Below are 24,086 nucleotides of genomic sequence, written 5' to 3' on the forward strand. Positions count from 1 at the left end.
GCACAGGAAGACAAACTGTAGCAGGGCTCCTGTCCCCTTTTTCTCACCCTGGAGACTTCCCTTTACCCCAATCCCGGCTTCATCCAGAGGCTCCTTACCAGCTGAGCAGTGAGCAAGTGGAACCGACACTACCCCAACCCACCCCTATCCCCATTTCCCCCCACCCAGCAAGGCTTCCTGAGCCGGAGGCTAAAAAGCTCCATCAAACGCACGAAGTCACAACCCAAACTTGACCGGACCAGCAGCTTCCGCCAGATCCTGCCTCGCTTCCGAAGTGCTGACCATGACCGGTATGGGGTCTGAAGTGGGCTGGACCAGGGTGGGATAATTTGGATGCAGAGTAGGGGGCTCTGGAGTGCCCACTGCCCATTCTGTGGGGGCTATCAGAGTGCAGAGCTTGATGGCCTCTGATTGAGAGGTGTTATGGGGCAGGGGCCAGAATGGAGGAGCAGCAGGAGGTGGGGAGTGGGGGGAGGACGAGGAGCGAGGAGCGGGGCAGGAAAGGGGATGAAGGTGAAGCCAAGGAGGGCCTCTTCTGGCCGGGGAAGGATGGGCTCCAGGCTGGGGTGGACAGAGCTGCCCCGAAGGACAGAGATGGAGTGACAGCCGGGGAGAGGATGGGGAGGAGGCGGTGGGCGGGAGGGACCAGTGCGATCCGGGCGCAGGGTCCCAGGGAGGGGGGCGGGGTGGGGCGGGGCGGCAGGTGCGCGGGGAGCAAGCGGAGGAGGGCAGGCAGCACAGGTGTGCGGGTCCACAGCCAGGGAGGGCAGGCTGGAGGGTTCATCATGGACTGAGCCTGAGGAGGAAGGCCGCAGACAGTCCAGAGGGCACGTCTCCAGGGCTGGGCTGGAAGGAACCTCGCTTGCTCCTGGGGTCTGCTTCTTGGGGTCCCTCCTTGGGTTTCCCCCTCCCCCGGGGCTCCTCCCAGGGAGAAACCTGTCCTTCCTTCCCCCTGTCTGGCCACCCCGGGGCAGGGCAGGTAGGGAGTTGGGCTAGGTGAGTCACACCTTCCCCTCCCCCTCCGTGTCCCTGGAGCTGGATCTGGGGCCGGCAGGGGGTGAGGGCCTGGTATTCCTGGCCGCGGGGGCGGGGGGCCGGGGGAGCGTCGCGCTGACGGCAGTGGAGCCCAGGATGACGGGGCTGCTATAAATAGCTCCAGGAGGCTCCCACACCCGGCTCCCCCTCCCTTCCCCGCGGCTCTCCACTCCTCATCCCTCGCTGGCTCCCGTGTCCCTCTGCTCTTCTGAGGGGTGCTCCCAAGTTCACCCCTGCTTGCCCTCTGTGCTCTCAGCCAGCCTCCAGGGCCCCTCCTCACCTTCTGCCACCCTGTCTCTCTGCTCTTACTTTTCCCTCTTCTTCTTGTCCTTTCCCTATCTCTTCCTCCCTAGTCCTCCTTTCCAGACCCATGCTCCTGTTCTGTTTTCTGCCCACAGCCTCCTCGTATCTCTTACTATTTTCCCTCACTCGTTCCCTCAATTTTGCTAAAATGTGTTCTCTTACCTCATTCATTCTTGGATTTATTAAATGCTTTTTAGATAGTACCTGTGGGGCAGGCCCAGACCAACATCTTTGTACTTTTAATTCTTGATTCCCAAGAATCAAGACTCCCACAGCTGTGAGTTTTTTTTAGGGGGAGTGATCACCTAGAAGTCCCATCTAGAACTGTCCAAAGCCCACCTGTTTCCTTTTTTCCCTGCCATGGGTCATTTCTGGCTTGAGATATTTCTAGGTGTCCCCAGTATTCAAAACCCCTTAGGTGGTGGACTGAGGGGAGGGGCTTTCTCTCACACCCCTTATGTCCTTCCCTGGTACAGGCTGGGTTTCTCTTTGTCTATGTTCGTGTGGGAAGTGGGTGTAGAAGCACTTTCCCCAGGTCTCTGTCCATCCCAGAGCCCGCTTGGTGATGCAGCCCTCTGGGTTTGTAAGCAGGCTGGGTCCTGATCCCCGCTCCTGGACCCCCCCCCTCCCCCCCCGCCAGGGCCCGGCTGATGCAGAGCTTTAAGGAGTCTCACTCTCACGAGTCCCTGCTGAGTCCTAGTAGCGCGGCCGAGGCCTTGGAGCTCAACTTGGATGAAGACTCCATTATCAAGCCAGTGCACAGCTCCATCCTGGGCCAGGAGTTCTGTTTTGAGGTACTGGGTGTGTGGGGCTGGGGTGGGACCAAGAGTGGGGGTCCAGGAGGGGCAGGCAGAGAGGCTTGGAGAAGGTGGCAGAGGTGGGATGTCAGGGAAACAGAAACCTCTGGGGCTGGGAGGAAGGAGGAATGGGCTGGGAGGAAGGAGGAATAGGCCAGGAGGAAGAGATGGTAGGGTGATCCCAGCCCTATGGAGTCCTCTCCCTTCTAGAGCCCCCTCTGACCATGCACCCCTGTTCAGGTAACAACGTCATCAGGAACAAAATGCTTTGCCTGTCGTTCTGCCGCCGAAAGGGACAAATGGATCGAGAACCTGCAGCGGGCGGTGAAACCCAACAAGGTACTGCGCGTCTGGGGGCTCCAGACGGCACGGGCGGGCCAGTGTCCAGGGGGCCGGGGGCAGGGGCAGCATGGGGCAGGGGGCAGGCGGAGGAGTAGGAGGAGACCCCCTGTTTCTTTTTGTTTTCTTCTGCCATATGATGTTTCCTTTCCATAGAAATCGTAGACTGAGAGCTGACAGGGCTCTGGAATTTCCTCCAGTGCCTCTTCCCCACAAGCAGGGATGTCTCCCTAATACCCTGACAGGGGGGCACCAGCCCCCACTCGCAGTGTTTCCGTAGGACACTTAGATTGGTCAGTAGCTGAATCTCGAGACCATGGTTTCTTCTCTGTACAACTGGTAGGAATGGGGTTGAAGTAGAATATCTCTAAGGTCCCTCTGGCTCAAAAATTCTGTGAGCCTGTGTTCTTCCCAAGAGAAATGCTCCCAGTTCCGTCTGCTGTTCTCTGTGTCCCAGCTTCCAGTGAGCTCCTCTGGGGAGACCCTTGTTTGTCAATGTCCTTCTTAAAAACTAGACCCAAGATGCTGCCATCTTCCCCCTGCAGAGTCCGGATACCAGGCTCTTTTCACACTGAAACCACTGGTCATTGTCAGCCTCCAGGCCCTTTTTGCATTAACTGTAATTAATTACAGTTAAGATTCTCACCTTTTGCATTTATGCCTTTTTTTTTTTTCAGTTAACTTCTGATTGTCTTTGAAAAACTCCTCAGTTTTCCTGTTCAAATTCCACCTTAATATTTTGGGTTTATTATTATAACTTTTAAAATCTTTTCCCAATACAAATTCTATCAATTGATGTATGAGCTCAGTCTATATCAATTTTGTCTGGCTGCTGTAACAAACTACCACTAAGTAGGCTATTTAAAATAACAGAAACTTATTTTCTGGTAGTCAGGAGACTGGAAGTCAAAAATCAAGGTGTCGGCAGGGCCTTGCTCCTCTGGAAGCTCTAGGAAGAATCCTCCCCTTCCCCTTCATACTGTCTGGGGGTTGCCAGCAGTCTTCAGCATCCCTTAACTTATAGCTCCATCTGCAAAATTTTTACTTCCATCTTCATGGGCTCATCTCCTTTCCATGTGTGTCTGGTCTCAAAATTTCCCTCTCCACATAGACCCCAGTCATGGGATTTAGGGTCCACCCTAATCCAGTATTAAGACATGTCAATGTGATTTTATCTGCAAGGACTGTATTTCCAAAATAGGTCACATTCCCAGGTTCCAAGTAGAACGAACCTGAGGGGAACAGGGTTCCGTTCCACACACACCTTCTCAACCCTGTGATCGCTGGTCTCAGAGACTGGGTTTTTGACTGTCTGTCTTCTTTTGGTGTCTCTGGCTCTCTGGCCCTTCCCCTTCACCCACCCTACCCTGCCAGGACAACAGCCGCCGGGTGGACAACGTATTGAAGCTGTGGATCATAGAGGCCCGGGAGCTGCCCCCCAAGAAGCGGTACTACTGTGAGCTCTGCCTGGATGACATGCTGTATGCACGCACGACCTCTAAGCCCCGCTCGGCCTCGGGGGACACTGTTTTCTGGGGTGAGCACTTCGAGTTCAACAACCTGCCGGCCGTCCGGGCCTTGCGGCTGCACCTATACCGTGATTCAGACAAAAAGCGCAAGAAGGACAAGGCAGGCTATGTCGGCCTGGTGACTGTGCCTGTGGCCACCCTGGCCGGGCGCCACTTCACAGAGCAGTGGTACCCTGTGACCCTGCCGACGGGCAGCGGGGGCTCTGGGGGTATGGGGGGCTCGGGTGGGGGAGGGGGCTCTGGGGGCGGCTCAGGGGGCAAGGGCAAAGGAGGTTGCCCAGCGGTGCGGCTGAAAGCACGTTACCAAACGATGAGCATCCTGCCCATGGAGCTATATAAGGAGTTCGCCGAGTATGTCACCAACCATTATCGGATGCTCTGTGCGGTGTTAGAGCCCGCCCTGAACGTCAAGGGCAAGGAGGAGGTCGCCAGTGCCCTGGTTCACATCCTGCAGAGCACGGGCAAGGCCAAGGTGAGTGCTGGGCCCTCAGGACGAGGCGGCCTGGGCATGGGTACTCGCTGGCGGGGACAGTAAGGGCATATGTGTCTTCGTGAGCTTGGGGTGAACAGAGGCTGACCCCTGGCTCTTCCTGGGCTCCAGGACTTCCTTTCAGACATGGCCATGTCCGAGGTGGACCGCTTCATGGAACGAGAACACCTCATATTCCGCGAGAACACGCTCGCCACTAAAGCCATAGAAGAGTACATGAGACTGATTGGCCAGAAATACCTCAAGGATGCCATCGGTACGGCCCCCCTGCAGGCCTTCTCCCCAAACCTACAGACACCCGGCCCAGCCCTAAACACAGCTCCTGCAGACCCCAAGTCCACCTTACCTCAGCTCCATGCTTCCAGACCCAGAGTCCCCAGCCTCCAGCCTGATTCTGAGATTCCCCAAACCCCAGTTGTCCCTGCCCTTTGAAAGTGTGACTGACCCTCACTGTGCCTCCAACCCCACAGGGGAATTCATCCGTGCTCTGTATGAATCTGAGGAAAACTGTGAGGTGGACCCCATCAAGTGCACGGCATCCAGTTTGGCTGAGCACCAGGCCAACCTGCGGATGTGCTGTGAGTTGGCCCTGTGCAAGGTGGTCAACTCCCATTGGTGAGACTGGGAACGCTGGGTTGGGAGGCCAGGGTTGGGGGAGTCGTGTGTTCATCTGTTCATCCATCTGTCCATCTTCAAAGAGAGCCGAGAACCAGTTGTAGGCAAAGTGTTGTGCTCAGTGCTATAGAGCAGACAGAGAGCTGTGAGACTTGGTCTCTGCCCTCAGAGGACCTGCACCAGAGGGGTTGGGATATTAGATATGCAGAAAACCAAGGAACAGTGTAGTATGTGTTAAGTTCCAAGGAAGGGACCCTCCATCCCGTCTCCACACATAAGATCAGAGAAGGCAGAGCTTGGAGATGAGCAGAGAAGGCTTCATGGGAGAGGTGCTCCTGGACTGGGCTTAGAAGATTGGGCGGGGTTCTGATCTGTAGAATATGGCGGGTTGAGAAGCTGCCTCGGGAGAAGGCTGTGGAGCAGACCCATGTGTGAGGGCGAGAGGTCCTGGGACAGTAGGCAGAAGTGGTTTAGTGGAGCATGTGGCTCACCTCAGTGGAGAACGGAGGGCCACGTGGCCGGACAGGGTGCAGAGAGTTAGCGTGTGAAGGCCTCACTGCCCAGTAAGGGAGCCTGAGTTCTCAGTAGGTCAGGGGACGCCTGTGATGGTGTGGGTGCCGTGCAGTATCGTGACCGTGAAGGTTAGTCCTTCAGTAGAGGTGGGTGCAGAGGCGGCTGGATAGGGAGATGAAGTCCAGGCTAGTTGGGGGCTGTTGTTAATGTGTTAGGCATGGAAATCAGATCCTGAGTTAGGATCTGGCAGGAAAAATAGAAAGGGGCCGCTGTAAGGACTCTGTGGAGAGGATCAGCGGGCATCCTCAGCTAATTGGAAAGGAAGGGCCGTGTCTGTGGGGGTCCTGAGGCCATGAGGCTGGTGGCTGGGCGACCAGTGGCCTCACTGACAGAACCAGGGAGTCAAGAGCAGGGGACTCAGTGGAGGTTGGAGGTGTGGGGGTGACGCTCAGCTCTGCTTTCCACAGTTCGAAGTTTAAGGTGTCAATGGGACATTGCAGAGGAGGACCTGGGAGGTGGGGGGAGTGAACTCAGCTGTTCCAGGGATTGGGACCATGCCTGGGGTGCCTCCATCCCCATTTCCCTGGAATCCAGAAGAGTTGGGGGGTCCGAGCTCCCTGTACCTCAAGTGACCCTCCATCTCTCTCCCATCTCTGTCTCTCCCGGTGTCTGTTTCTCTTCTCCTGCTCTCCTCGTCTCTCTGGCACACGCGCTGTCTCTCTCACGTGTGTTCCTGTCCCCCACCTCCTCTCCCTCCGGTCCTCTCTCCGCCGTCTGTCCCCTGCCGCAGCCCTCTTCCTCCTCAGCCCCCCATCTTCCTCCTGCGCGCCCTCCCTCACGCCCTGTCACTTTCACCTCTGTCTCTGCACCCTCACCTCCTACCACCCCCCTCAGCATGTTCCCTGGAAGCTGAGGGTCTCTGGGGCTCAGTCCCGGTCTCTCTCTCTCTCTCTCTTTCTCTCTGTCTCCCCGCCCCTCCCCGCCAGCGTGTTCCCGAGGGAGCTAAAGGAGGTGTTTGCGTCCTGGCGACTGCGCTGTGCAGAGCGGGGCCGGGAGGACATCGCAGACCGGCTGATCAGCGCCTCGCTCTTTCTGCGCTTCCTCTGCCCGGCCATCATGTCTCCCAGCCTCTTTGGGCTCATGCAGGAGTACCCAGATGAGCAAACCTCGAGAACCCTCACGCTCATCGCCAAGGTCATCCAGAACCTGGCCAACTTTTCCAAGTGAGGGAAGCCTCAGGCCGGGGGTTGGGTGGGGCTGGCAGGAAGGGTCTCCTGAGTCCCTAGAGTCAGGTGTGGGTTGGGGCCTTCTGGGTGTGACCTGTGCCTTCTGGATGCTTTGGCCAGGTTTACCTCAAAGGAGGACTTTCTGGGCTTCATGAACGAGTTTCTGGAGCTGGAGTGGGGTTCCATGCAGCAGTTCCTGTATGAGATCTCCAACCTGGACACGCTGACTAACAGCAGTAGCTTTGAGGGTTACATCGACCTGGGCCGAGAGCTCTCCACGCTGCACGCCCTGCTGTGGGAGGTGCTGCCCCAGCTCAGCAAGGTCAGCATGGGCCCCTTGGCTGGTCCTTAGGTCTCCAGAGGCTCCTGTGGCCCAGAGACCATCCCCTGAGCAGATTCTGCCACCCTTCTGATCACGTCACTGCCACTTCCCGGGCTCAGACACCTTTCCCCTTCTGAACTCTGAGGCCCCCGGGTAACAGCCCCCAGGTAAAGCTGGGCTCTTAGCCCCCAGGTAACAGCCTTCCCCTTCCAGGAAGCCCTCCTGAAGCTGGGCCCGCTGCCCCGGCTCCTCAACGACATCAGCACGGCTCTGAGGAACCCCAACATCCAAAGGCAGCCGAGTCGTCAGAGCGAGCGGCCCCGGCCTCAGCCCATGGTGCTGCGGGGCCCTTCGGCCGAGATGCAGGGCTACATGATGCGGGACCTCAACAGGTAAGCCCCGGGAGACCCCGGCTGTGCCCTAGGAGCCCGCACATCTGTCCCGGATACACTCCTGGGTCCGTGAGCCTCTCTCGAGGACTTCAAAGAAAGGAAAGAGAAGTGTTTTCTTAGAGAAAACTGTAAGGAGACAGGTTCAGTCAGTGGTTAGGCTGAGAGCCTTTAAAAGTCAGAGGAACCAAGCAACGCAGAGCGCCCCCCTGCCAAAAACATCCCTTCGGCTCCATGTGCTGTGAGCCTGGGGTCCCTTGGCCTGCCCAGGTCTGCCGCAGGCGGGAGCTCAGCCGGTACGCTGGGACCAGCCACCTGTGTCAGGACGTTCGGATGGCTCTTTCCCAGTCCCCGCCGGGACCCCGCAGAGCCTGCCCGCTCTGGCCCACCCCCGCAGGGTCTCCCCTGCGCCGCCAGGCGCTGCCCGCCCTGCCCCTCCTCTCCATGACACCATTCCCATCCACCACCCCGCCCGCCTCCACATGTCCGACCTCCGCCCCTCTCTCCTTCTCTGCCTGTGCTCGCCCCTCTTGCATCTCTCTCCAGCTCCATCGACCTTCAGTCCTTCATGGCTCGAGGCCTCAACAGGTGAGGGGCTCTGCGCTCCCCCGCCCTCTTCTCTCTGCCGTCTGCCGCCCGCTCCCAGCCTTCTCCATGCACCCTCATTTCCCCCACGTCTGCCCCGACCTGCCCTCACCCCTCCTCCTGCTGCCCCATCTGCCCCCGCTGCCCGGAGGCCCGGCCTGTCCTGTCTCTCTCGCACCCCTCGCACCCCGCCGCCGCCGTCTCTCCCTGCCCTGTGGCCCCCTCTTCATCCCAGGCCTTTGCTGATCACAGAGGCTCACCTGCCGGCGGCCCGCTCTGACCTCCCACTCGTATGCCCCCTTCCCTTCCTGCAGCTCCATGGACATGGCTCGCCTCCCCTCCCCAACCAAGGAGAAGCCCCCGCCACCACCTCCTGGTGGGGGGAAAGACCTGTTCTATGTCAGCCGCCCACCCCTGGCCCGGTCCTCCCCCGCCTACTGCACCAGCAGCTCGGACATCACAGAGCCGGAGCAGAAGATGCTGAGTGTCAACAAGAGTGTCTCCATGCTGGACCTGCAGGGCGACGGGCCTGGCGGCCGCCTCAACAGCAGCAGTGTGTCCAACCTGGCGGCTGTCGGGGACCTGCTGCACTCGAGCCAGGCCTCCCTGACCGCGGCCTTGGGGCTGCGGCCTGCGCCTGCTGGCCGCCTCTCCCAGGGGAGCGGCTCGTCCATCACGGCGGCCGGCATGCGCCTTAGCCAGATGGGCGTCACCACAGACGGTGTCCCTGCCCAGCAACTGCGCATCCCCCTCTCCTTCCAGAATCCTCTCTTCCACATGGCCGCTGATGGGCCAGGGCCCCCAGGGGGCCATGCAGCGGGCAGCGGCCACGGCCCACCCTCCTCCCATCACCACCACCACCACCACCACCACCACCGAGGCGGAGAGCCCCCAGGGGACACCTTCGCCCCATTCCACGGCTACAGCAAGAGCGAGGACCTCTCCTCAGGGGTCCCTAAGCCCCCTGCTGCTTCCATCCTTCACAGCCACAGCTACAGCGATGAGTTTGGACCCTCTGGCACCGACTTCACCCGTCGGCAGCTCTCACTCCAGGACAACCTGCAGCACATGCTGTCCCCTCCCCAGATCACCATTGGTCCCCAGAGGCCTGTCCCCTCAGGGCCTGCAGGCGGGAGCGGCGGTGGGGGCAGTGGTGGGGGCGGCGGGGGTCAGCCGCCCCCATTGCAGAGGGGCAAGTCTCAGCAGTTGACAGTCAGCGCTGCCCAGAAACCTCGGCCGTCCAGCGGGAATCTACTGCAGTCGCCGGAGCCGAGTTATGGCCCTGCCCGCCCACGGCAGCAGAGCCTCAGCAAGGAGGGCAGCATCGGGGGCAGCGGGGGCAGCGGTGGCGGCGGCGGGGGTGGGGGGCTCAAGCCCTCCATCACCAAGCAGGTAGGACGGCTGGGAGGGCTGAAGGGGCGGCGAGCGGGAAGGGAAAAGGAGACGGGTGGAGGGGAGCAGAAAAGTCTGTGGTCTGAAGTCACAGTTTTCTCATCTCCTTTCATTCATTAAACAAAGTGCACAGAGGGCCTACTTTGCTCCATGTGCTGTTGTGGGCACCGTGCGCTTGTCAGTTAACAGACAGGCCTTCCTGCCCTCTTGGGGCTCCCAGGGGAAATGTGATGAGAACAGCATTCACGAGGGGATCTGCGGGGGGACTCCCGTCTCCTTGGGCCATTTTCCCTGCCTCTGAAGGCGCCCGCCTTCTTCACCTTCCCTCTCCCCTCCTGCCCCAGCATTCCCAGACGCCATCCACACTGAACCCCACAATGCCGGCCTCTGAGCGGACGGTGGCCTGGGTCTCCAACATGCCTCACTTGTCGGCTGACATTGAGAGCGCCCACATCGAGCGGGAAGAGTACAAACTCAAGGAGTACTCCAAGTCTATGGACGAGAGCCGGCTGGACAGGGTACGAGGGGCCCTCCCTGCCCTGAGCCCTGTCATTACCTTTACCCACAGGGCAGGCTTCTAGTCCCTTCCAAGGGCAACACCTGGGGCCAAGTAGTTATGAGAAGAAAGGACAAAGACCCGATCCCTTCTGAGAGGCCCTCAGTCTCTCAGGGGAGGCCAGATACAATCAGTCCATTGAAAAGCCCCTTTCAGCTCTGTTTTGTGGGTTCCACACATGGTAGATTGTCAGGGGAAGCATGCTGTGTATTAGACCGCCTCCGTGTTCCTCCCCAGGGAGAGCATAAGCCCGGGCTCCTGTGGCTTCTCAGGAGGACAGTTACTGCACCAGCAGTGGGAGCTGATCCACTGGGCGAGGGCAGGGCAATTATACCACGAGCCACGCACGGCATCCCCAGTCATTGTCCCACGGCACCGGAGACAGAGGGGTAGCGGTCACAGGTCTCGTGTGTGAAAATGGGGTGTATTGGCGCACGTGGGGAAGACCATCCAGACTTTGAGCTGCTGGTGGCCCCCAGCAAAAGTCAGCCGAAGCTCTGGCCCTTACTCAGCAGAAAGCTGCTTGGGAGCCGTTGCTACAAGGACCCTGAAGAAGAGGGTGACTGCAGGGTTAGGTTATACATACAGGATACATAATTCCAACTGGGGGAGCAGAGAGGTTTTTGGGGAGAAGTAGCCTCTGAGCAAAGAAAAATGTTGGGATTGATGTAGATAGACTTGAGCTAAGAGAATATCTTTAGACCTTATTATAAATTTTTTCCAGCACTATTTAACAAACCAAGGATAAAATGTCTGTGTCCATGAGTCTGTCTAGGCTCCTGTGTGGGGTCTCCTGTGTCCAGGTGCAGGCATCAGGGCATGTGTATACCTCTAGGTTGGGGGAGTCCACGGTCTTGTTACATCTTGAGGGAGCCTCAGCCCCATGGGAGGGGTTTCTTAAAAGTTTGTGTGTGTGTGTGTGTGAGAGAGAGAGAGAGGGAGATCAAGAGGCCAGGGAAAGGCTGGAGGAGACTGGTGAGGATGCCTCAGTGCACGGTGCTGTGCTTAGCAGGAAGGGTAGAGGCTGGGTGGACGGTCAGGCCCAGCCCCCCTCACAGTGCGGGGTCGTGTGCCCGGCGGGCAGGTGAAGGAGTATGAGGAGGAGATCCACTCGCTGAAGGAGCGTCTGCACATGTCCAACCGGAAGCTGGAGGAGTATGAGCGGAGATTGCTGTCCCAGGAAGAGCAGACCAGCAAAATCCTGATGCAGTATCAGGCCCGGCTGGAGCAGAGTGAGAAGAGGCTACGGCAGCAGCAGGTGGAGAAGGACTCCCAGATCAAGAGCATCATTGGCAGGTGAGGAGCGGCCCGGGCAGGGCTGGTGAGGAAGAGCCTGAGGCTGAAGAGGGTCAGTGAGCCCCGCCAGCTCAGGACACCCGGAGGAGAGCCCACCACCCTCCCAGGGATGCCACCTCCTCCACCATCACCAGATGGAGAGACGCCTTGTGCTCAGCGCAGTAAATGTCCTTTTAGTAAACCTTGATCTCTTTGCTAGCAATGTCTGAAGCCCTCAGAAATGCACCTGTTACTGTCCAGCCATCTCTGTGTGTCTGGACTGGCCTAGGCTGGGGCTCCCCACTGCTTATTCTCAGGCCAGCCTATGATGCTCACCCCAAATCTGAGCAGGGCTCCCTTAGCCACAGTAGCCCCTGATGTTCCCATCCTGGGCCGCCCTCCTCTGCAGCTGTGGAAAGGTGTTCCGTCAGAAAGTGAATGATGCGCGTTCTACCTTGTGCTCTGCCAAGCCCTGAGCTCCAAAGGAAGTGTCTCAACAAGGCGGTCAATTAGCTTGAGAACTGGATAGGACCCCACACCCCACTCCAACCAGAGCCAGCTCCATTTCCATCCATTCTCAGTGTATTTTTGAGTAAGATTAATTAGAAAAGCTTGACTTGAAACTTTTGAAAACCACTGCTGTGATATCCTTTATGAGAAATCACCTTGAGAGCCTTCTATGAGGGTAGAGAGAAGCTGGGAATGATGATTATAGAGACCCCTCTTGGGCCAGGGGTGTCCAGGGGCTGCCGTGGAGACAGTCTCAGTTCCGTGAGGTGGCGTAGGGGATGGAGAAGCCAGATCTTCAGCTGCAGTGTCTGCGGAAGGGCCTGCTCATGGATAGAGTGTTGAGTGCTGTGTGCCTGGTGGGTGGGGCCCCCGGGGCACAGAGACCTGTCCTTGGCAGGGAGATGCAGGCATTCCTGAAAGCGGGTGAATGACGGGCAGTCTCTGGGGGCCCTGAGGTGGGAGCAATGGAGGGATTCTGAGTGCGAGCGAGAAAAGTGCCGAAGCTTGAGAGAGTGGCAGGGTTCCCAGGGTCGGGATCTCCCCGGGCAGGCTCCCCGCCCGTGCCCGCCACTAACCCCACTGAAGCCCGTCCCTTCAGGCTGATGCTGGTGGAGGAGGAGCTGCGCCGGGACCACCCCACCATGGCTGAGCCGCTGCCTGAACCCAAGAAGAGGCTGCTCGACGCTCAGGTGGAAATTACAATGTCATTTATCTTCTCCGTGTCCCATCCCCATCCATCCCACTGTCCTTCGTGCGGTCACTGCGCCAGCCACCCCGGCCCCATCGCCGCCGTCTCTCCCGTTGTCCTCCGTCCAGCAGCCACTCCCGGCCGTCCCCCGCGACCCCATCTTCATCCAGTCGTCTGTGCCTTCGTCACTCCCAGCAGTGTCAGCCTCCACTCCCCTCCCCCTTCCCCATGCCTCCCCACCCTGCCTCCCCTGCTCGGCTGCATTTCAGGACCTCCAGCCAGAACCTCAGTCTCTCTGCTCCCAGACCCAAGTCTTGGCCCCAGACTGGCGCGGTCTCCCCGAGCGCCTCTCAGGCCAGGGGGCCGGAGGCAGTGCTTCACCAGCGCAGAGCCCCCGGCGGGTGCCCAGCGGGTGCCCTGGGGCCATTGGGGTGCTCGTCATCACTGCTTCCTGGGCCCCTCAAGTTCTCCTTGTTTTCTGACAGCTCGCAAGGCCTCTTCCCAGCTTCTGGGATCCTGAAGCCCACCCCCCACCACCCGGCCCCACACTCTGAGCACCCTCTCCTGCCAGTGTTTAAAGCCCAGCCCACCTTCTTCAGCCCTGTTCCCCCTCTGGTCCTCACACCTGCCTGACCGCCCTAGCTCCCAGCCGGCCGCCCTCTCTCTCCAGCCAGCTTTTAGGACTTCCCTCCCTCCCCCAACTCCTTGTTTCCCTATCCCCAGTTCGGCTCACTTGCCCACCCATGCTTTTCTCTCCTCTGCTCTGACCTCCAGGCTCCCCCCACCCAGAACCACCAAGGCTCCTGACCCCATGACCCCACTCTCTCCCCCTGCAGCTCCTCATCAGGTAATTCTCCTGGTTCCGCTTTGACCACGGGCGGAGGACACAGGGGGAGGTGACTCCGGACCACTGCAGGTTGGTCGTGAAGCCCACTCCCTCTGACTCTCCAGAGCCCCTCCCCGGCTCACGGCTGCCCCCCACACCTGAGGACCTCCCCAGACGCGACCCTCCGGACACCTGCACAGACCCATCTCCCCAGGCACTGCCCCAGAGCACTTCCCTGCCGCCTCCCAGAACCGTTCAGGGACACCTGCTCCCTACCAAGCTCTCTACCCTAGACACCTGCACATCCCTAGATCACAGCGCCCTCCCCACACAACCTCCCCGCACCTCCCCCCACCCTGCCTCCTCCTCTAATCTCTCCAGTGTATGTCTGTCACCCCCCATTTCACCAAAGCGTCCTTGGGGGTTGGGATGTTGGGGGTAGGGTTTGTTAAGGAGGGGTGGTGACACTGGGTTGGGGGGCGCTGGCTAAAGGGGCTGTGCTGGCTGCAGCAGGTAGGCTGGGGTTTCCTCTTCCTTCTCCCTTCTCCTGGTTCTGTGGAGAGCCCTCCTTCCTTCCACCCTTCACCTGTTTCTCTTCCTCCTTCCCTACACCTGTGAGGTAGACAGCATCTGAGGCTCCTATTCGACCCTGCTGGGTGGGAGTTAAGAGTGTGTAGTTAATGCAGGGAGACTTTGGGGGTCTTGGAAAGGGTGCCATTCAGATGTCAAGACAGTTAAGGGTGAGTGGAGCAAGGAGAAGGATTGAGAAAGGAGACCCTGATGGATGATAGGATGTGGACCGGCCCACGTGGTGTGGGAGTTGGCAGTGGCAGGAGATGACTTCCTAGATAAGATCATGGGCTGGTAGCCGTGTTGATTTCAGGCAGAAGTGCTAGGTTGGGGGCTGCTAATGCCATTCACTCCCCGTCTCCTGCTACCCAGTGGCCTTGCCGGGCACAGAATCCTACCTGAAAAGCCAGTAAGTGGGAACCTGTCAACCAGTGACATCACTTCTGAGAGGCTTTATTTTCTGCAGGATGGATCTGCAGTGGGCAGTGGCTCCTCACACTGTAATTTTAACTCTCTGCCTGCCCAGCCTCTCTGTCAAAGTAGTTAGTGAGCTGAAAACAGATGCTGCCAGGCACTAGGGGACCTCACCATTTAAAGGACTCCTGTGGTGAATTCTTTTGTAAAATGAATAATGGCACCCTAATTTATCTCCTTTCTAAATTTGGGTCCCTGGGGGTGTCGGGGGCACGCCTGTGTGCCACTGCCAGCAGACAAGCAGAGGGAAGGGAGTCTGAGGTCTCCTTCCCCTGCTCTCCCGCCACACTCAGGATGCCCTGCTGCACGTGACTTCCTCTTGTTGACTCCTGGAAAGTGTGGGAGATACTCAGTAGCTAAGAGGGCAGCTTTGCTTAAATCTTGGGTTTGGGTGACCTTCTGAGAGGTGAGGAGAACTGATTTGGGAGCCTCTGCCTGGAATGTTGTTATGTCTTTAGCGATTCGGTCAGACACAGCTTGGTTGCTAGGCTTCAATGCCCTATATCTCAGGAAATAATTTGGACAGTTTTTATAAATCCCTTTCAGGTATTGGTCCCTCTGTAACTCAACCATTAATGTAAAAATTAATTTTATGTCTGCATTTTTAAAAGCCAAATGAGCGACCTGAAGCATAGAATACATGGTGTTCTTCTCCGCTCCCAGCAGAGGAACAGAAGCCAGAGCTGAGGGGAGGAGACAGGAGTTGGTCCAGGAAGGGTAGAAAGGGGTAGAATAGTACCAGGGGTGGGAGTCCCCCTCACCCTCTAACTGGGAGCCCAGGGTGAGGGAACGAAAGGAACATGGGGGTGGAGAGGAACGAAGTCCTTCTGCTTCCTGGGGACGCAGAGCTTGGGGCATGCTGTGTCTCTGCAGGAGCTCCTGGTCCTTCCTTTCTGACATCAGCATGAGAGGCAGCCCTCCCACAGTATTTTTTCCTTCCCACATCACTTCCCTGAATCCTGTTCCTTTCCCCCAGTACAGTTAAACCTCTCTAATGTAGAGTGTTGTATTTGAGATGGCCACTCTGAATAAGTGACAAAACTGAATGACAGTATCTGTTTAATGAAATGCATATCTTCAGAATATATACAGTAAGTAGAACTCCATGAACGAGGCTTTTCCACTCGAGGCCCTCAGGGAGCATGTGTTAATGAGTGGATAGGATTGAAAAGCCTGTTTTCTGGTATAGGTTAAATATTCCCTCCCACAGACATGTTTCTACTATTAATTTGCTTAGCACATTCTTTCTTCACAGATAAAGGAAAACTCAAGCCCAGTTTTTGTTCAAATTATGAAAAAATTCCAATCCATGGGGGGTTGGATTAATGAGGTTTTGCTGTACTGCCTTTCCTTGTTCCCTCTGCACTAAGTTCCCACCTCAAGTTGGTGGTGGCCTGGGAGGGGGCCCTGGGCAGTGGAAGATGCCAGGGTTAGCTTGAGGGTGAGATAGGAAACTGACCTCTTTTGAAATGGGTTCCTGGTGTGACTCCTGGGGTTGAAGGCCCCAGTTAGGAGTCGGGGTAAGAGTCTCTTCTCCCTGATTGCAGAAGATGTGCCTTCTCCTGCAGGTGAGAACAAACGAGAAGGATGTGGGTGGGAGGGGTGTCCTGGGGGAAGGGGGTGGGATAGTTGGTGGAGTGGGCCAGCTCTGGGGGAGGCCACTGCTTGGGGGCTGGCAGCCAGGCCCCCGCGAAGCGTCTCAATAAGTCCGCGCTCTCCTCTTTGGTATCTTGCAGGAGAGGCAGCTTCCCCCCTTGGGTCCAACAAACCCGCGTGTGACGCTGGCCCCACCTTGGAACGGCCTGGCCCCCCCAGCCCCACCTCCCCCACCCCGGCTGCAGATCACTGAGAACGGCGAGTTCCGAAACACCGCAGACCACTAGCCCACCCAGCATCTCAGACCTCCTCCTCCCTCCCTGTGTACCCCACCCTGGAACGGCACTGACCACCAGGACTGGACGTCGCCGAGGGACAGTGGGATCGCCTCCCTGAACGCCTCCTTGCGGGGCACCAGTCCCCCACCCCCACTGCACCATTTCTGGGAGGGAGAGCGGGGAGCCTCAGCTGCCCCCTTTTCCTTCCTGCTGGGGTGCTGTCCCCTGTGACCTCCAGGACCCTTGCCCCAGGACACAGACCCCTTCACTCCGGGGTGCTATCCCCATCCTCTGCCTCATCGTTCCCCTGAGCACTGGGGGACAGACCCTCACCCCCACCCTGGGGGTGCGGCACCTCCAAACTTTCAACTTCAGGGTGATTTTTTAGCAGTAACCAGAGCTGACAATCTAACTCCCCTCCACCGCCCCATTTTGGCCTCCCCTGTCCCCCTTGTTATGGGGAGGGGACCCCGGGTGAGGGGGTCCTATTACCCCTTGATTTCTCAGGAGCGTCTGGGGGGGCTCAGCACGCACAAACTCCTTCTCCTCCTACCACTCTCAAATACTCTCCCTCCCCACCCAGAACCCAGATGGGGTGGAGGGGCCACCGGGGCAGGGAGGGGGCGGCAAGGGGGAATGGGAGTTGTCTCCCTTTCTTCCATACCTGATCTGCTCTTGGCTGGTCCCAGAGCGGGGTGAGGGGGCTCAGGCCCCCCCCTCCCCCAGTGTGTTGGGTGGGGCGGAACTGAGGTTCAGGGGAGGGGTTAGGGTTTAGCAGGGGGGTGTATGTTGGGGAGGACAGACTAGCTGATCTGCCCTACCCTGACACACACAGCCCCCCTGCCCCCCCCCCTTGGTCTCTACTCCCAGGGGGAGGGGGGAACTTACTCTAGGAAAAGCCATGTCTCTCTCCCCCAGGGCAGGGGGACCTGTGTTGGAGGAGGGGTGTTGGGGGCCCCCTTCCATGACTCTGTCCCCTGGGGGAGGTAGGACAGGGCTGGGCTTCCCTCTCATCCTCCCCCCGCCCCAATCTCCCTCCACATCTCTCCCTCCCGCCAGCTCCACAATTTTTCGGTGTTTCTCTGTACATAGCTCTCTGGCGGGATAGGGGAGGTAGGATGGATGGGGTTTGGGGTGGGTCGGTCATAGGAGGAGAGAAGGCCCTCCTTGGCACCCCCTCGTCCCTGACTGCTGTCCTCTACCCAGCCTTGCCCCCTCATCCCTTCTTGCGTTTGGTATTGAGACTTCTCGGACTCCACCCTTCTTTCTTTTGTATGGACAGTTCCCTTTCAGTCCCATCCCCTACACACAGACACCCAGCCGGGGCCAAATTTATACTTATATAAAAGTTGTAAATATGTGAAATTTTATCCCTGTGCCCTTCCTTACTTTCCCAACCTCAGACCCTCCCCCTGGACCCCCTTTCCTCTTCTCTTCTTTGGCTGTTGTAATTATCTGGGATTTGTACTGTACATATCTGGGGTGTGTGTGTGTGGGCTGGGGGCAACCCCTCTGTACAGCGCTTCCTGGCCCCCTCCCCCCCACGATTCCGTCCCCCACCCCATAAGGGTAGGGAGATGTTCTTCCTACCTGTTTTATTTTGTTTTCTCGTTCTCCCTCCCCACCCCTCCCCACCCCACCCCCAGCCTACTCTCTCCCCCACCACTGCCCCTTTTCTTCCACTCCCAGCCCCATTTCCTTTTTTTCTGGAGTGTGTGGTGAAACAGAAAAATCATGTTTAATAAACGGAGATTGTTCTTTTATCGCGGTGCTGACTTTCCTAGTCTCGGACCTCTAGGAGGATTAGCATGGTGACAGGAACTGCTTTTTGAGAGGAAGCTGACAGCTTGGGAGAAATTCTGTATCCTTGTGTGATGCCATAGTCTTGGCCCTAGAATATCGATCTCCCAACCAGTGAAACTGTTTTAGAGTAGGAGTCTTGCACAGGCCAAATTTCCCCCATGTGTCTCACCACTGCGCCACTTAACCCCAAGAGTAGAGAGGTTAAGGAACAGCATTATCTGATAAAAAATCACAAGTGTACATCTACAAGTCCCTTAAAAATAATTACCTAGAAATGAAGATTATTTAATTGTTGGTTAAAGTGCTCCTGTGCGGAACGGAGGGAAGAACTGGGTGCCTCAGCCTTGTGGAGTCGGCCCCTGTGCCGCCTCGGCCTCCCCTGAGGAAAGGATTGGAACTCCCACCTCGCTGGTGGCAGGTCGGGGGAGGGAGCATGGGATAGAAGGTGATGCGAACAATACCTAGCCCATACACTAGATGCCCTCTTAATCTCCACCTATCGGGGGCAGGCTCTACATTTAATCACTGGCATAGCTCACTGGTCGCCCTCGGTACCGGGTGCACCTTCTCATCCCTTCTGTGGCCCGGGCCGGGTCTACTGCCTCCCGCCAGCACCGCCTTCTCCCCGGCGCGACCAATCGGCGTGAGGCTTGTAGGCCGGCGCCCTCCGATTGGCTGCCTCCCTGGCCCCGCCCAACTCCTAGAGGTCCGCTTCCGGCGAGGAGGAGGCGGCTTCCGGCCGAGGCGGTGCGGTTGCTGCAGAGGCGCTCTGGACGCCAGACCGCGTGTGTACCCGTGGGGGCGTGGCGGCAGGAAGGGCCAAGCGGCTGGCGCTCGCGGTCCCCAGGTGCCTGCCAGGGAGTTGGACTCTGCGGGCACGTGAGCTGGGGAGCGGAACGGCGGGGTCCGGCTCGCGGCTAAAGGACCTTCTCCTCGCCACAGGCCCTGCAAGTTCAAGCCCCGGTTGGTGTTTTGTTGTGGTTTGTTTTCGTTTTCTCGGCGGGGTGTGTTTGGGACTGTTCTGCCCGAACCACCGGCGACCGAAAAGTTCCCACACGTTGGGGTGCAGCGGAGGCGGACGTTGTTTGGGGAGATACGATTGCCCTCATCCCGAGCGTCTGTGACCCCCTCTTTCCTCCACAGCCCTCGTCGCGCAGGGGCTCTCCCCCGCCCCCTCACCTCCTGTACCCGACCCTCTGGGGTCTCTTTCTTCCCCAGGAGGCCATGGATACCTCGACGCCTTTGCCTTCCGTAGCCCCCTCCCCAGCCTGCAACCCAGCCCCACGGACGATCCAGATCGAGTTTCCTCAGCACAGCTCGTTGCTGCTGGAGGCCCTGAACCGCCACAGGCTGGAGGGAAAGTTCTGTGATGTCTCTCTCCTGGTGCAGGGCCGCGAACTGAGGGCCCACAAAGCAGTGTTGGCCGCCGCTTCTCCTTACTTCCACGACAAACTACTTCTGGGGGATGCCCCGCGTCTCACCCTTCCCAGCGTTATCGAAGCCGATGCCTTCGAGGGGCTGCTCCAGCTCATTTATTCGGGGCACCTCCGTCTGCCCCTGGATGCTCTCCCTGCGCACCTCCTTGTGGCCAGTGGCCTGCAGATGTGGCAAGTGGTAGATCAGTGCTCAGAGATCCTTAGAGAACTGGAAAACGCAGGTGGTGGGATTTCATCCCGAGGAGCTACCCCTTTCCACACACTTCTTTCCACCACAGGAGGCTGGTGCATCCGCTCTTCCCCTTGCCAGACCCCGGCACAGTCTTCTGCTTCTACCCAGAGCCCGATTGGAGGGGAGGGGAGTGAACTGGGAGATATGTTACAGCTTCAGGTTGAAGAGGAAGAGGAGGAAGAAGATGAGGAGGACCAAGGGTCAGCAGCACCCTCTCAGACTCCTCAGTCTCAGAAAGGGTCAGGGAGTTTTCCTTGCCCTTCTGCATCCCACCCCCTGCCCACATCCACTACTCCTTGCAGGCTTCCAGAGGGCGAGAATGCCCCACCTGAGTCTCCTGCTCCTCACACTGCATTGCCCCCCAAAATCTTCTACATCAAGCAGGAACCCTTTGAGTCCAAGGAGGAGGTAGCAGGAGGCGGAAGTCAGTCTGTAGGAGCGAAGGAGGAGACTAAAGTGTTTCCAGGAGGGAACACTGAAGAGAATGGAGAACTGGGGTTCCTACTGCCCTCAGGAGCAGGGACAGCATCTGGAGGAGGTGGTCCATCCTGGAAACCAGTGGATCTTCATGGGAATGAAATCCTGTCAGGGGGTGGGGGACCTGGGGGAGCAGGGCAGGCTGTGCACGGGCCTGTGAAGCTAGGTGGCGCACCCCCTGCAGATGGAAAACGCTTTGGTTGTTTGTGTGGGAAACGCTTTGCAGTGAAGCCAAAGCGTGACCGGCACATCATGCTGACCTTCAGCCTTCGACCCTTTGGCTGTGGCATCTGCAACAAGCGTTTCAAGCTGAAGCACCATCTGACAGAGCATATGAAGACGCACGCTGGAGCCCTACATGCCTGTCCTCACTGTGGTCGCCGGTTCAGAGTCCATGCCTGTTTCCTTCGCCATAGGGACCTCTGCAAGGGTCAGGGCTGGGCCACTGCTCACTGGACTTACAAGTGATTGCTGAGGCCATATGCTAACTTTCAGGACAAGGGAGCCCCTGCTGCTGATGGATACTTATTACTCCTCACTACCACACTACCCTAATCTTGTATCTTGTTGGTGTTGGTGGTTTTTTCCTTGGCCATACTTCGTAGCATGCCACTAGGGGTTGAACCTGCACCCCTGCAGTGGACAGTGCAGAGTCCTAAGCACTGGACCAGCAGCAACGTCCCTGTATCTTGTTCATTATTCCAGAAGGGTAGATATATTATGAATCTCTTCTTGGGTGTGGGCCTCAACCTGACAGATTTGAAAACTTGATTTCTCATCTCCAGGTTTTTGCTAATTATCCTACAGGAAACTGGTTTACAGGCCGTAAATATACTGATCAGTTGCCTGTAATAGATCTTTTCATACAGGAAACTGGATTAAATTTCAGATTAGAAGTTTTATTTGATGAGAGAGGAGTTAGAGCAAGAAAAATTATGATAAATGTTTAATTCAGTCTCTACGAGAAGTTAAGGGAGCTGGTCTCCATCTAGAGATGTGTTTGATTCAGAGTTCTAGTAATCCCAGAGACTAAGCTCTAAGCTTTACTTTTCCCTCATCGTTGCTGAAATTTTATGAGTAAAGGTCTTCTATACTTTTCCTTTGTTACGATTTTCTGGAAACCCTTCAGTCTGTAAATTACTTTCTCACCCGTAGGTACTTTTTCAACCCCTTTATTTTGTATGTTGTAGTTGAGCACTTTAACAAATTGAGGATTCCGTGAGTCACTTAGAACCCTCTTTAATAGAGGTATTCCCTCCACAGTCTCTGCCTCTTGTCTACCTTTGACCACCACTGATCACTCATATTGATCACAGGGACTGAAATGTGATCAGTGAACTCAGGAGATGGCCACTGACCTAAAATGCTCTCAGGGTAGTGCCACTGCTCTGAACAAGTGACTGAGGTTAGAGGGACTCAGGGCTGAGGTGGCACATGCTGAAAACTAGAGAAATAACTGCACAGTGGGACCATACCTCCTCCCTTTCCATCCTCACCCATATTACAGCCCCTTGGTCCACACATAGGAGGGTAGATGTTGGAATGGGGAGATTGTCGTAGTTTTCTTTATTTCTTCAAATAAACTTTGCCATGAAATCTAAGCTAACTGTGAACTGAATTGAGTCATTTATATGGGAGAGACCATGTGAAAAGAGTTGCAAAGACCTGGATGTATTCCTTATACAGCTGGGTTATATCAGTGGGGGAAGAATCAGATAGTTTCACGCTGATGCAGAGAACACAGTCCTGGACATTGGTGGACCAGATTCTCAGTCCTCACCTGCCTCTGAATAACTTCTGATAAGTTACCTTATTTTTCAGAGTTTTAATTTTTTTTTCTTTTGTGGGGTGGGGTGTTATGTACCTTCTGACTGGTTCTTTGTTTTCTCTTTTTTTTAGGGGTTGTTCACATGATTCTATAATGTTGCCTCCTGACTTCATGTATTATGTGTATTGTTTGGTTTGTTTAACACTTATTACAAAGCACTGTACTCAACCCTGACTTACACTCTTAACCGTGAAGAGTTTGCAGCTACTACCAAAGCTAGATATAATGACAATGTGGTATAGTAAGTCCATGATGGGGGACAGTACAAGCTACTGTAGTGGCACAAAGGAAGCTGAGTAAAGACCTATTATAGGTCACCAGAGGTTTCACAAAGACCTCCTCCGTTGCCAGAGTGTGGCAGTGGGGATAGGTGACTGAATTGATGTGGAAATGGTGAGCATGAGAACTGTAGAGTCAAGACTGACAGCCTTTGCCAAAGCAGGTACCTCAGAAGTTATTAGGTATGGAGCCTAAAGGGGCTAAACTATGACTGTGGCTGAGAAGGTGAGTTCTAGCTGGGATCTGTCAGTCTTTCTAAAGAACCATCCCCACTATAAGGACTGTGACCACACTGGATACAGGGTCAGGGATGGAGGCTGCCACCCTTGCATCTACTGCATGCCACCCACCTGTCATTCTTTTGGTGCACATTCTGTAAGTGATTGTATCTATTGGCCAGGATCCTTGGATTGCAAGTAATGGAAGCTGGCTCTGACTAACCCTTATCAAAGCAGGACTCTGAAGGATGTGGGCTGGCTCCTGGAACAGAAGGAAGGGCTAAAAGACCAGCTTTTAGAAGGATAAGACCTGGGTCAGCTCCAGGGGTTCAGGGAGCAGAAACTGGGGATTTCTTCAGGTCATATGTTTTGGGAAGACCCAGTCAGTCTTATGTCTTGTGTCACTCATCTTAAGATAAAATTTCCCAGGAGTGGACTCTGGGCCTCAGGTCCATCCTCTGGCCAGAGTACCGGGGCCATATATTTCATTGAGGCAACAAATCCTGGAATCCTCAAGGGTAAATTGAAGATCTGGGACAGAAGAGTGGGGAAGGGGGCCCACCCAAGAATAGAGGCCCACCCATACAGTCTCCACATGTTGCCCATCTCGGGATCTGTAAAGCCTGAGGTATACCTGGCACTTAATAGATGTCTAGACATACAGCAGAATTGCCTCCTCCCTCTCCTTATTCCCCACAGCTCTTTATTACTTCCTATGAAGCCCATTAAAACTCCCATGTTAGAAGTTTTTTTTTTTTTTAATCAAGTTATTAGAATTATAGAGAAATCAAGTTCCATGATGAAAGATTTTGGTTTAAACAAATGTGCACTTCTCTGCCTCTGTCTTTTCCTTTTTATAGTGGAGGAAATGTCCCTTTTACTGTCCATGGCTAGGCCCCTTCCCAGAGCCTTTGCTCTTTTAATTATCCTCTTTGTCATATGTCTTCACTCTCTGTCTCTGTAGTTTCTCATTAACAGTTAATATGTTCATGGGATTGTGAGAACTAATACATGTAAAATGCTTAAAACACTGCCTTGTACTCAGTAAACTCAATAAATGTCAGCTGTTATTACAGAGTGAGAGCATCAGTTCCCCACACTCGGGGATCGGTTCTCTCAGGGAGCATTCACATCCATAAAGGGAAAGTGTTTTCAACTAAAAGGGAAATGAGGCATACAGCACTCAGTAAGGATTAGATGTTATTGTTTTAATTACTGCCTTTCTCATAAATGCTAGTTTTTCAGGGCTCTTTTCCCCTGTCTTCTAACTTGATACACTCCTGGATTATTTTTATCCACTTTTCTGAGTTGAAGCATTTAAGTACTGGTGACCCTTAGTTATATATATCCAGTTTTCCTAACCCCCAAACTACTTAGATTCTTCCCCCTTTCCTTCCTTCAACAATAAGTGTCTGCTGTGTACTGGGCACTGATGAAGAAAGCAGAAAGTATCATAAGGACTTGGGCCTGGATTTTTGCTTTAAGAGACAGATGTTTAAATCATT

The 24,086-nt window shown here is 56.0% G+C and overlaps 2 protein-coding genes across 4 annotated transcripts in view; both read left to right on the forward strand.

The window, feature by feature from the left end:
* Window positions 1-18,071, forward strand: part of SYNGAP1 (synaptic Ras GTPase activating protein 1) — a 32,022-nt gene extending 13,951 nt beyond the window's left edge. For all 3 annotated transcript variants that reach the window (XM_061146447.1, XM_061146448.1, XM_061146449.1), the window contains 15 exons: window positions 169-290; window positions 1,979-2,132; window positions 2,376-2,474; window positions 3,849-4,475; window positions 4,605-4,749; window positions 4,964-5,108; window positions 6,608-6,844; window positions 6,968-7,169; window positions 7,383-7,561; window positions 8,105-8,146; window positions 8,458-9,535; window positions 9,880-10,053; window positions 11,176-11,387; window positions 12,475-12,565; window positions 16,171-18,071. In XM_061146447.1, coding sequence (XP_061002430.1) covers window positions 169-290; window positions 1,979-2,132; window positions 2,376-2,474; window positions 3,849-4,475; window positions 4,605-4,749; window positions 4,964-5,108; window positions 6,608-6,844; window positions 6,968-7,169; window positions 7,383-7,561; window positions 8,105-8,146; window positions 8,458-9,535; window positions 9,880-10,053; window positions 11,176-11,387; window positions 12,475-12,565; window positions 16,171-16,317 — 3,654 coding nt within the window. In that variant the 3' untranslated portion in view covers window positions 16,318-18,071. The remainder of the gene's footprint in view (window positions 1-168; window positions 291-1,978; window positions 2,133-2,375; window positions 2,475-3,848; window positions 4,476-4,604; window positions 4,750-4,963; window positions 5,109-6,607; window positions 6,845-6,967; window positions 7,170-7,382; window positions 7,562-8,104; window positions 8,147-8,457; window positions 9,536-9,879; window positions 10,054-11,175; window positions 11,388-12,474; window positions 12,566-16,170) is intronic.
* A 773-nt stretch (window positions 18,072-18,844) lies between these two features.
* Window positions 18,845-21,857, forward strand: ZBTB9 (zinc finger and BTB domain containing 9). The gene is made up of 2 exons (XM_061146450.1): window positions 18,845-19,074; window positions 19,330-21,857. Exon 2 carries the CDS (start codon window positions 19,336-19,338, stop codon window positions 20,722-20,724), a length of 1,389 nt encoding a protein of 462 aa, XP_061002433.1. The 5' UTR covers window positions 18,845-19,074; window positions 19,330-19,335; the 3' UTR covers window positions 20,725-21,857.
* The last annotated feature ends 2,229 nt before the right edge of the window (window positions 21,858-24,086 follow it).

The sequence above is a fragment of the Dama dama genome, chromosome 7 (assembly GCF_033118175.1).
Source record: "Dama dama isolate Ldn47 chromosome 7, ASM3311817v1, whole genome shotgun sequence".
NCBI lineage: Eukaryota > Metazoa > Chordata > Mammalia > Artiodactyla > Cervidae > Dama > Dama dama.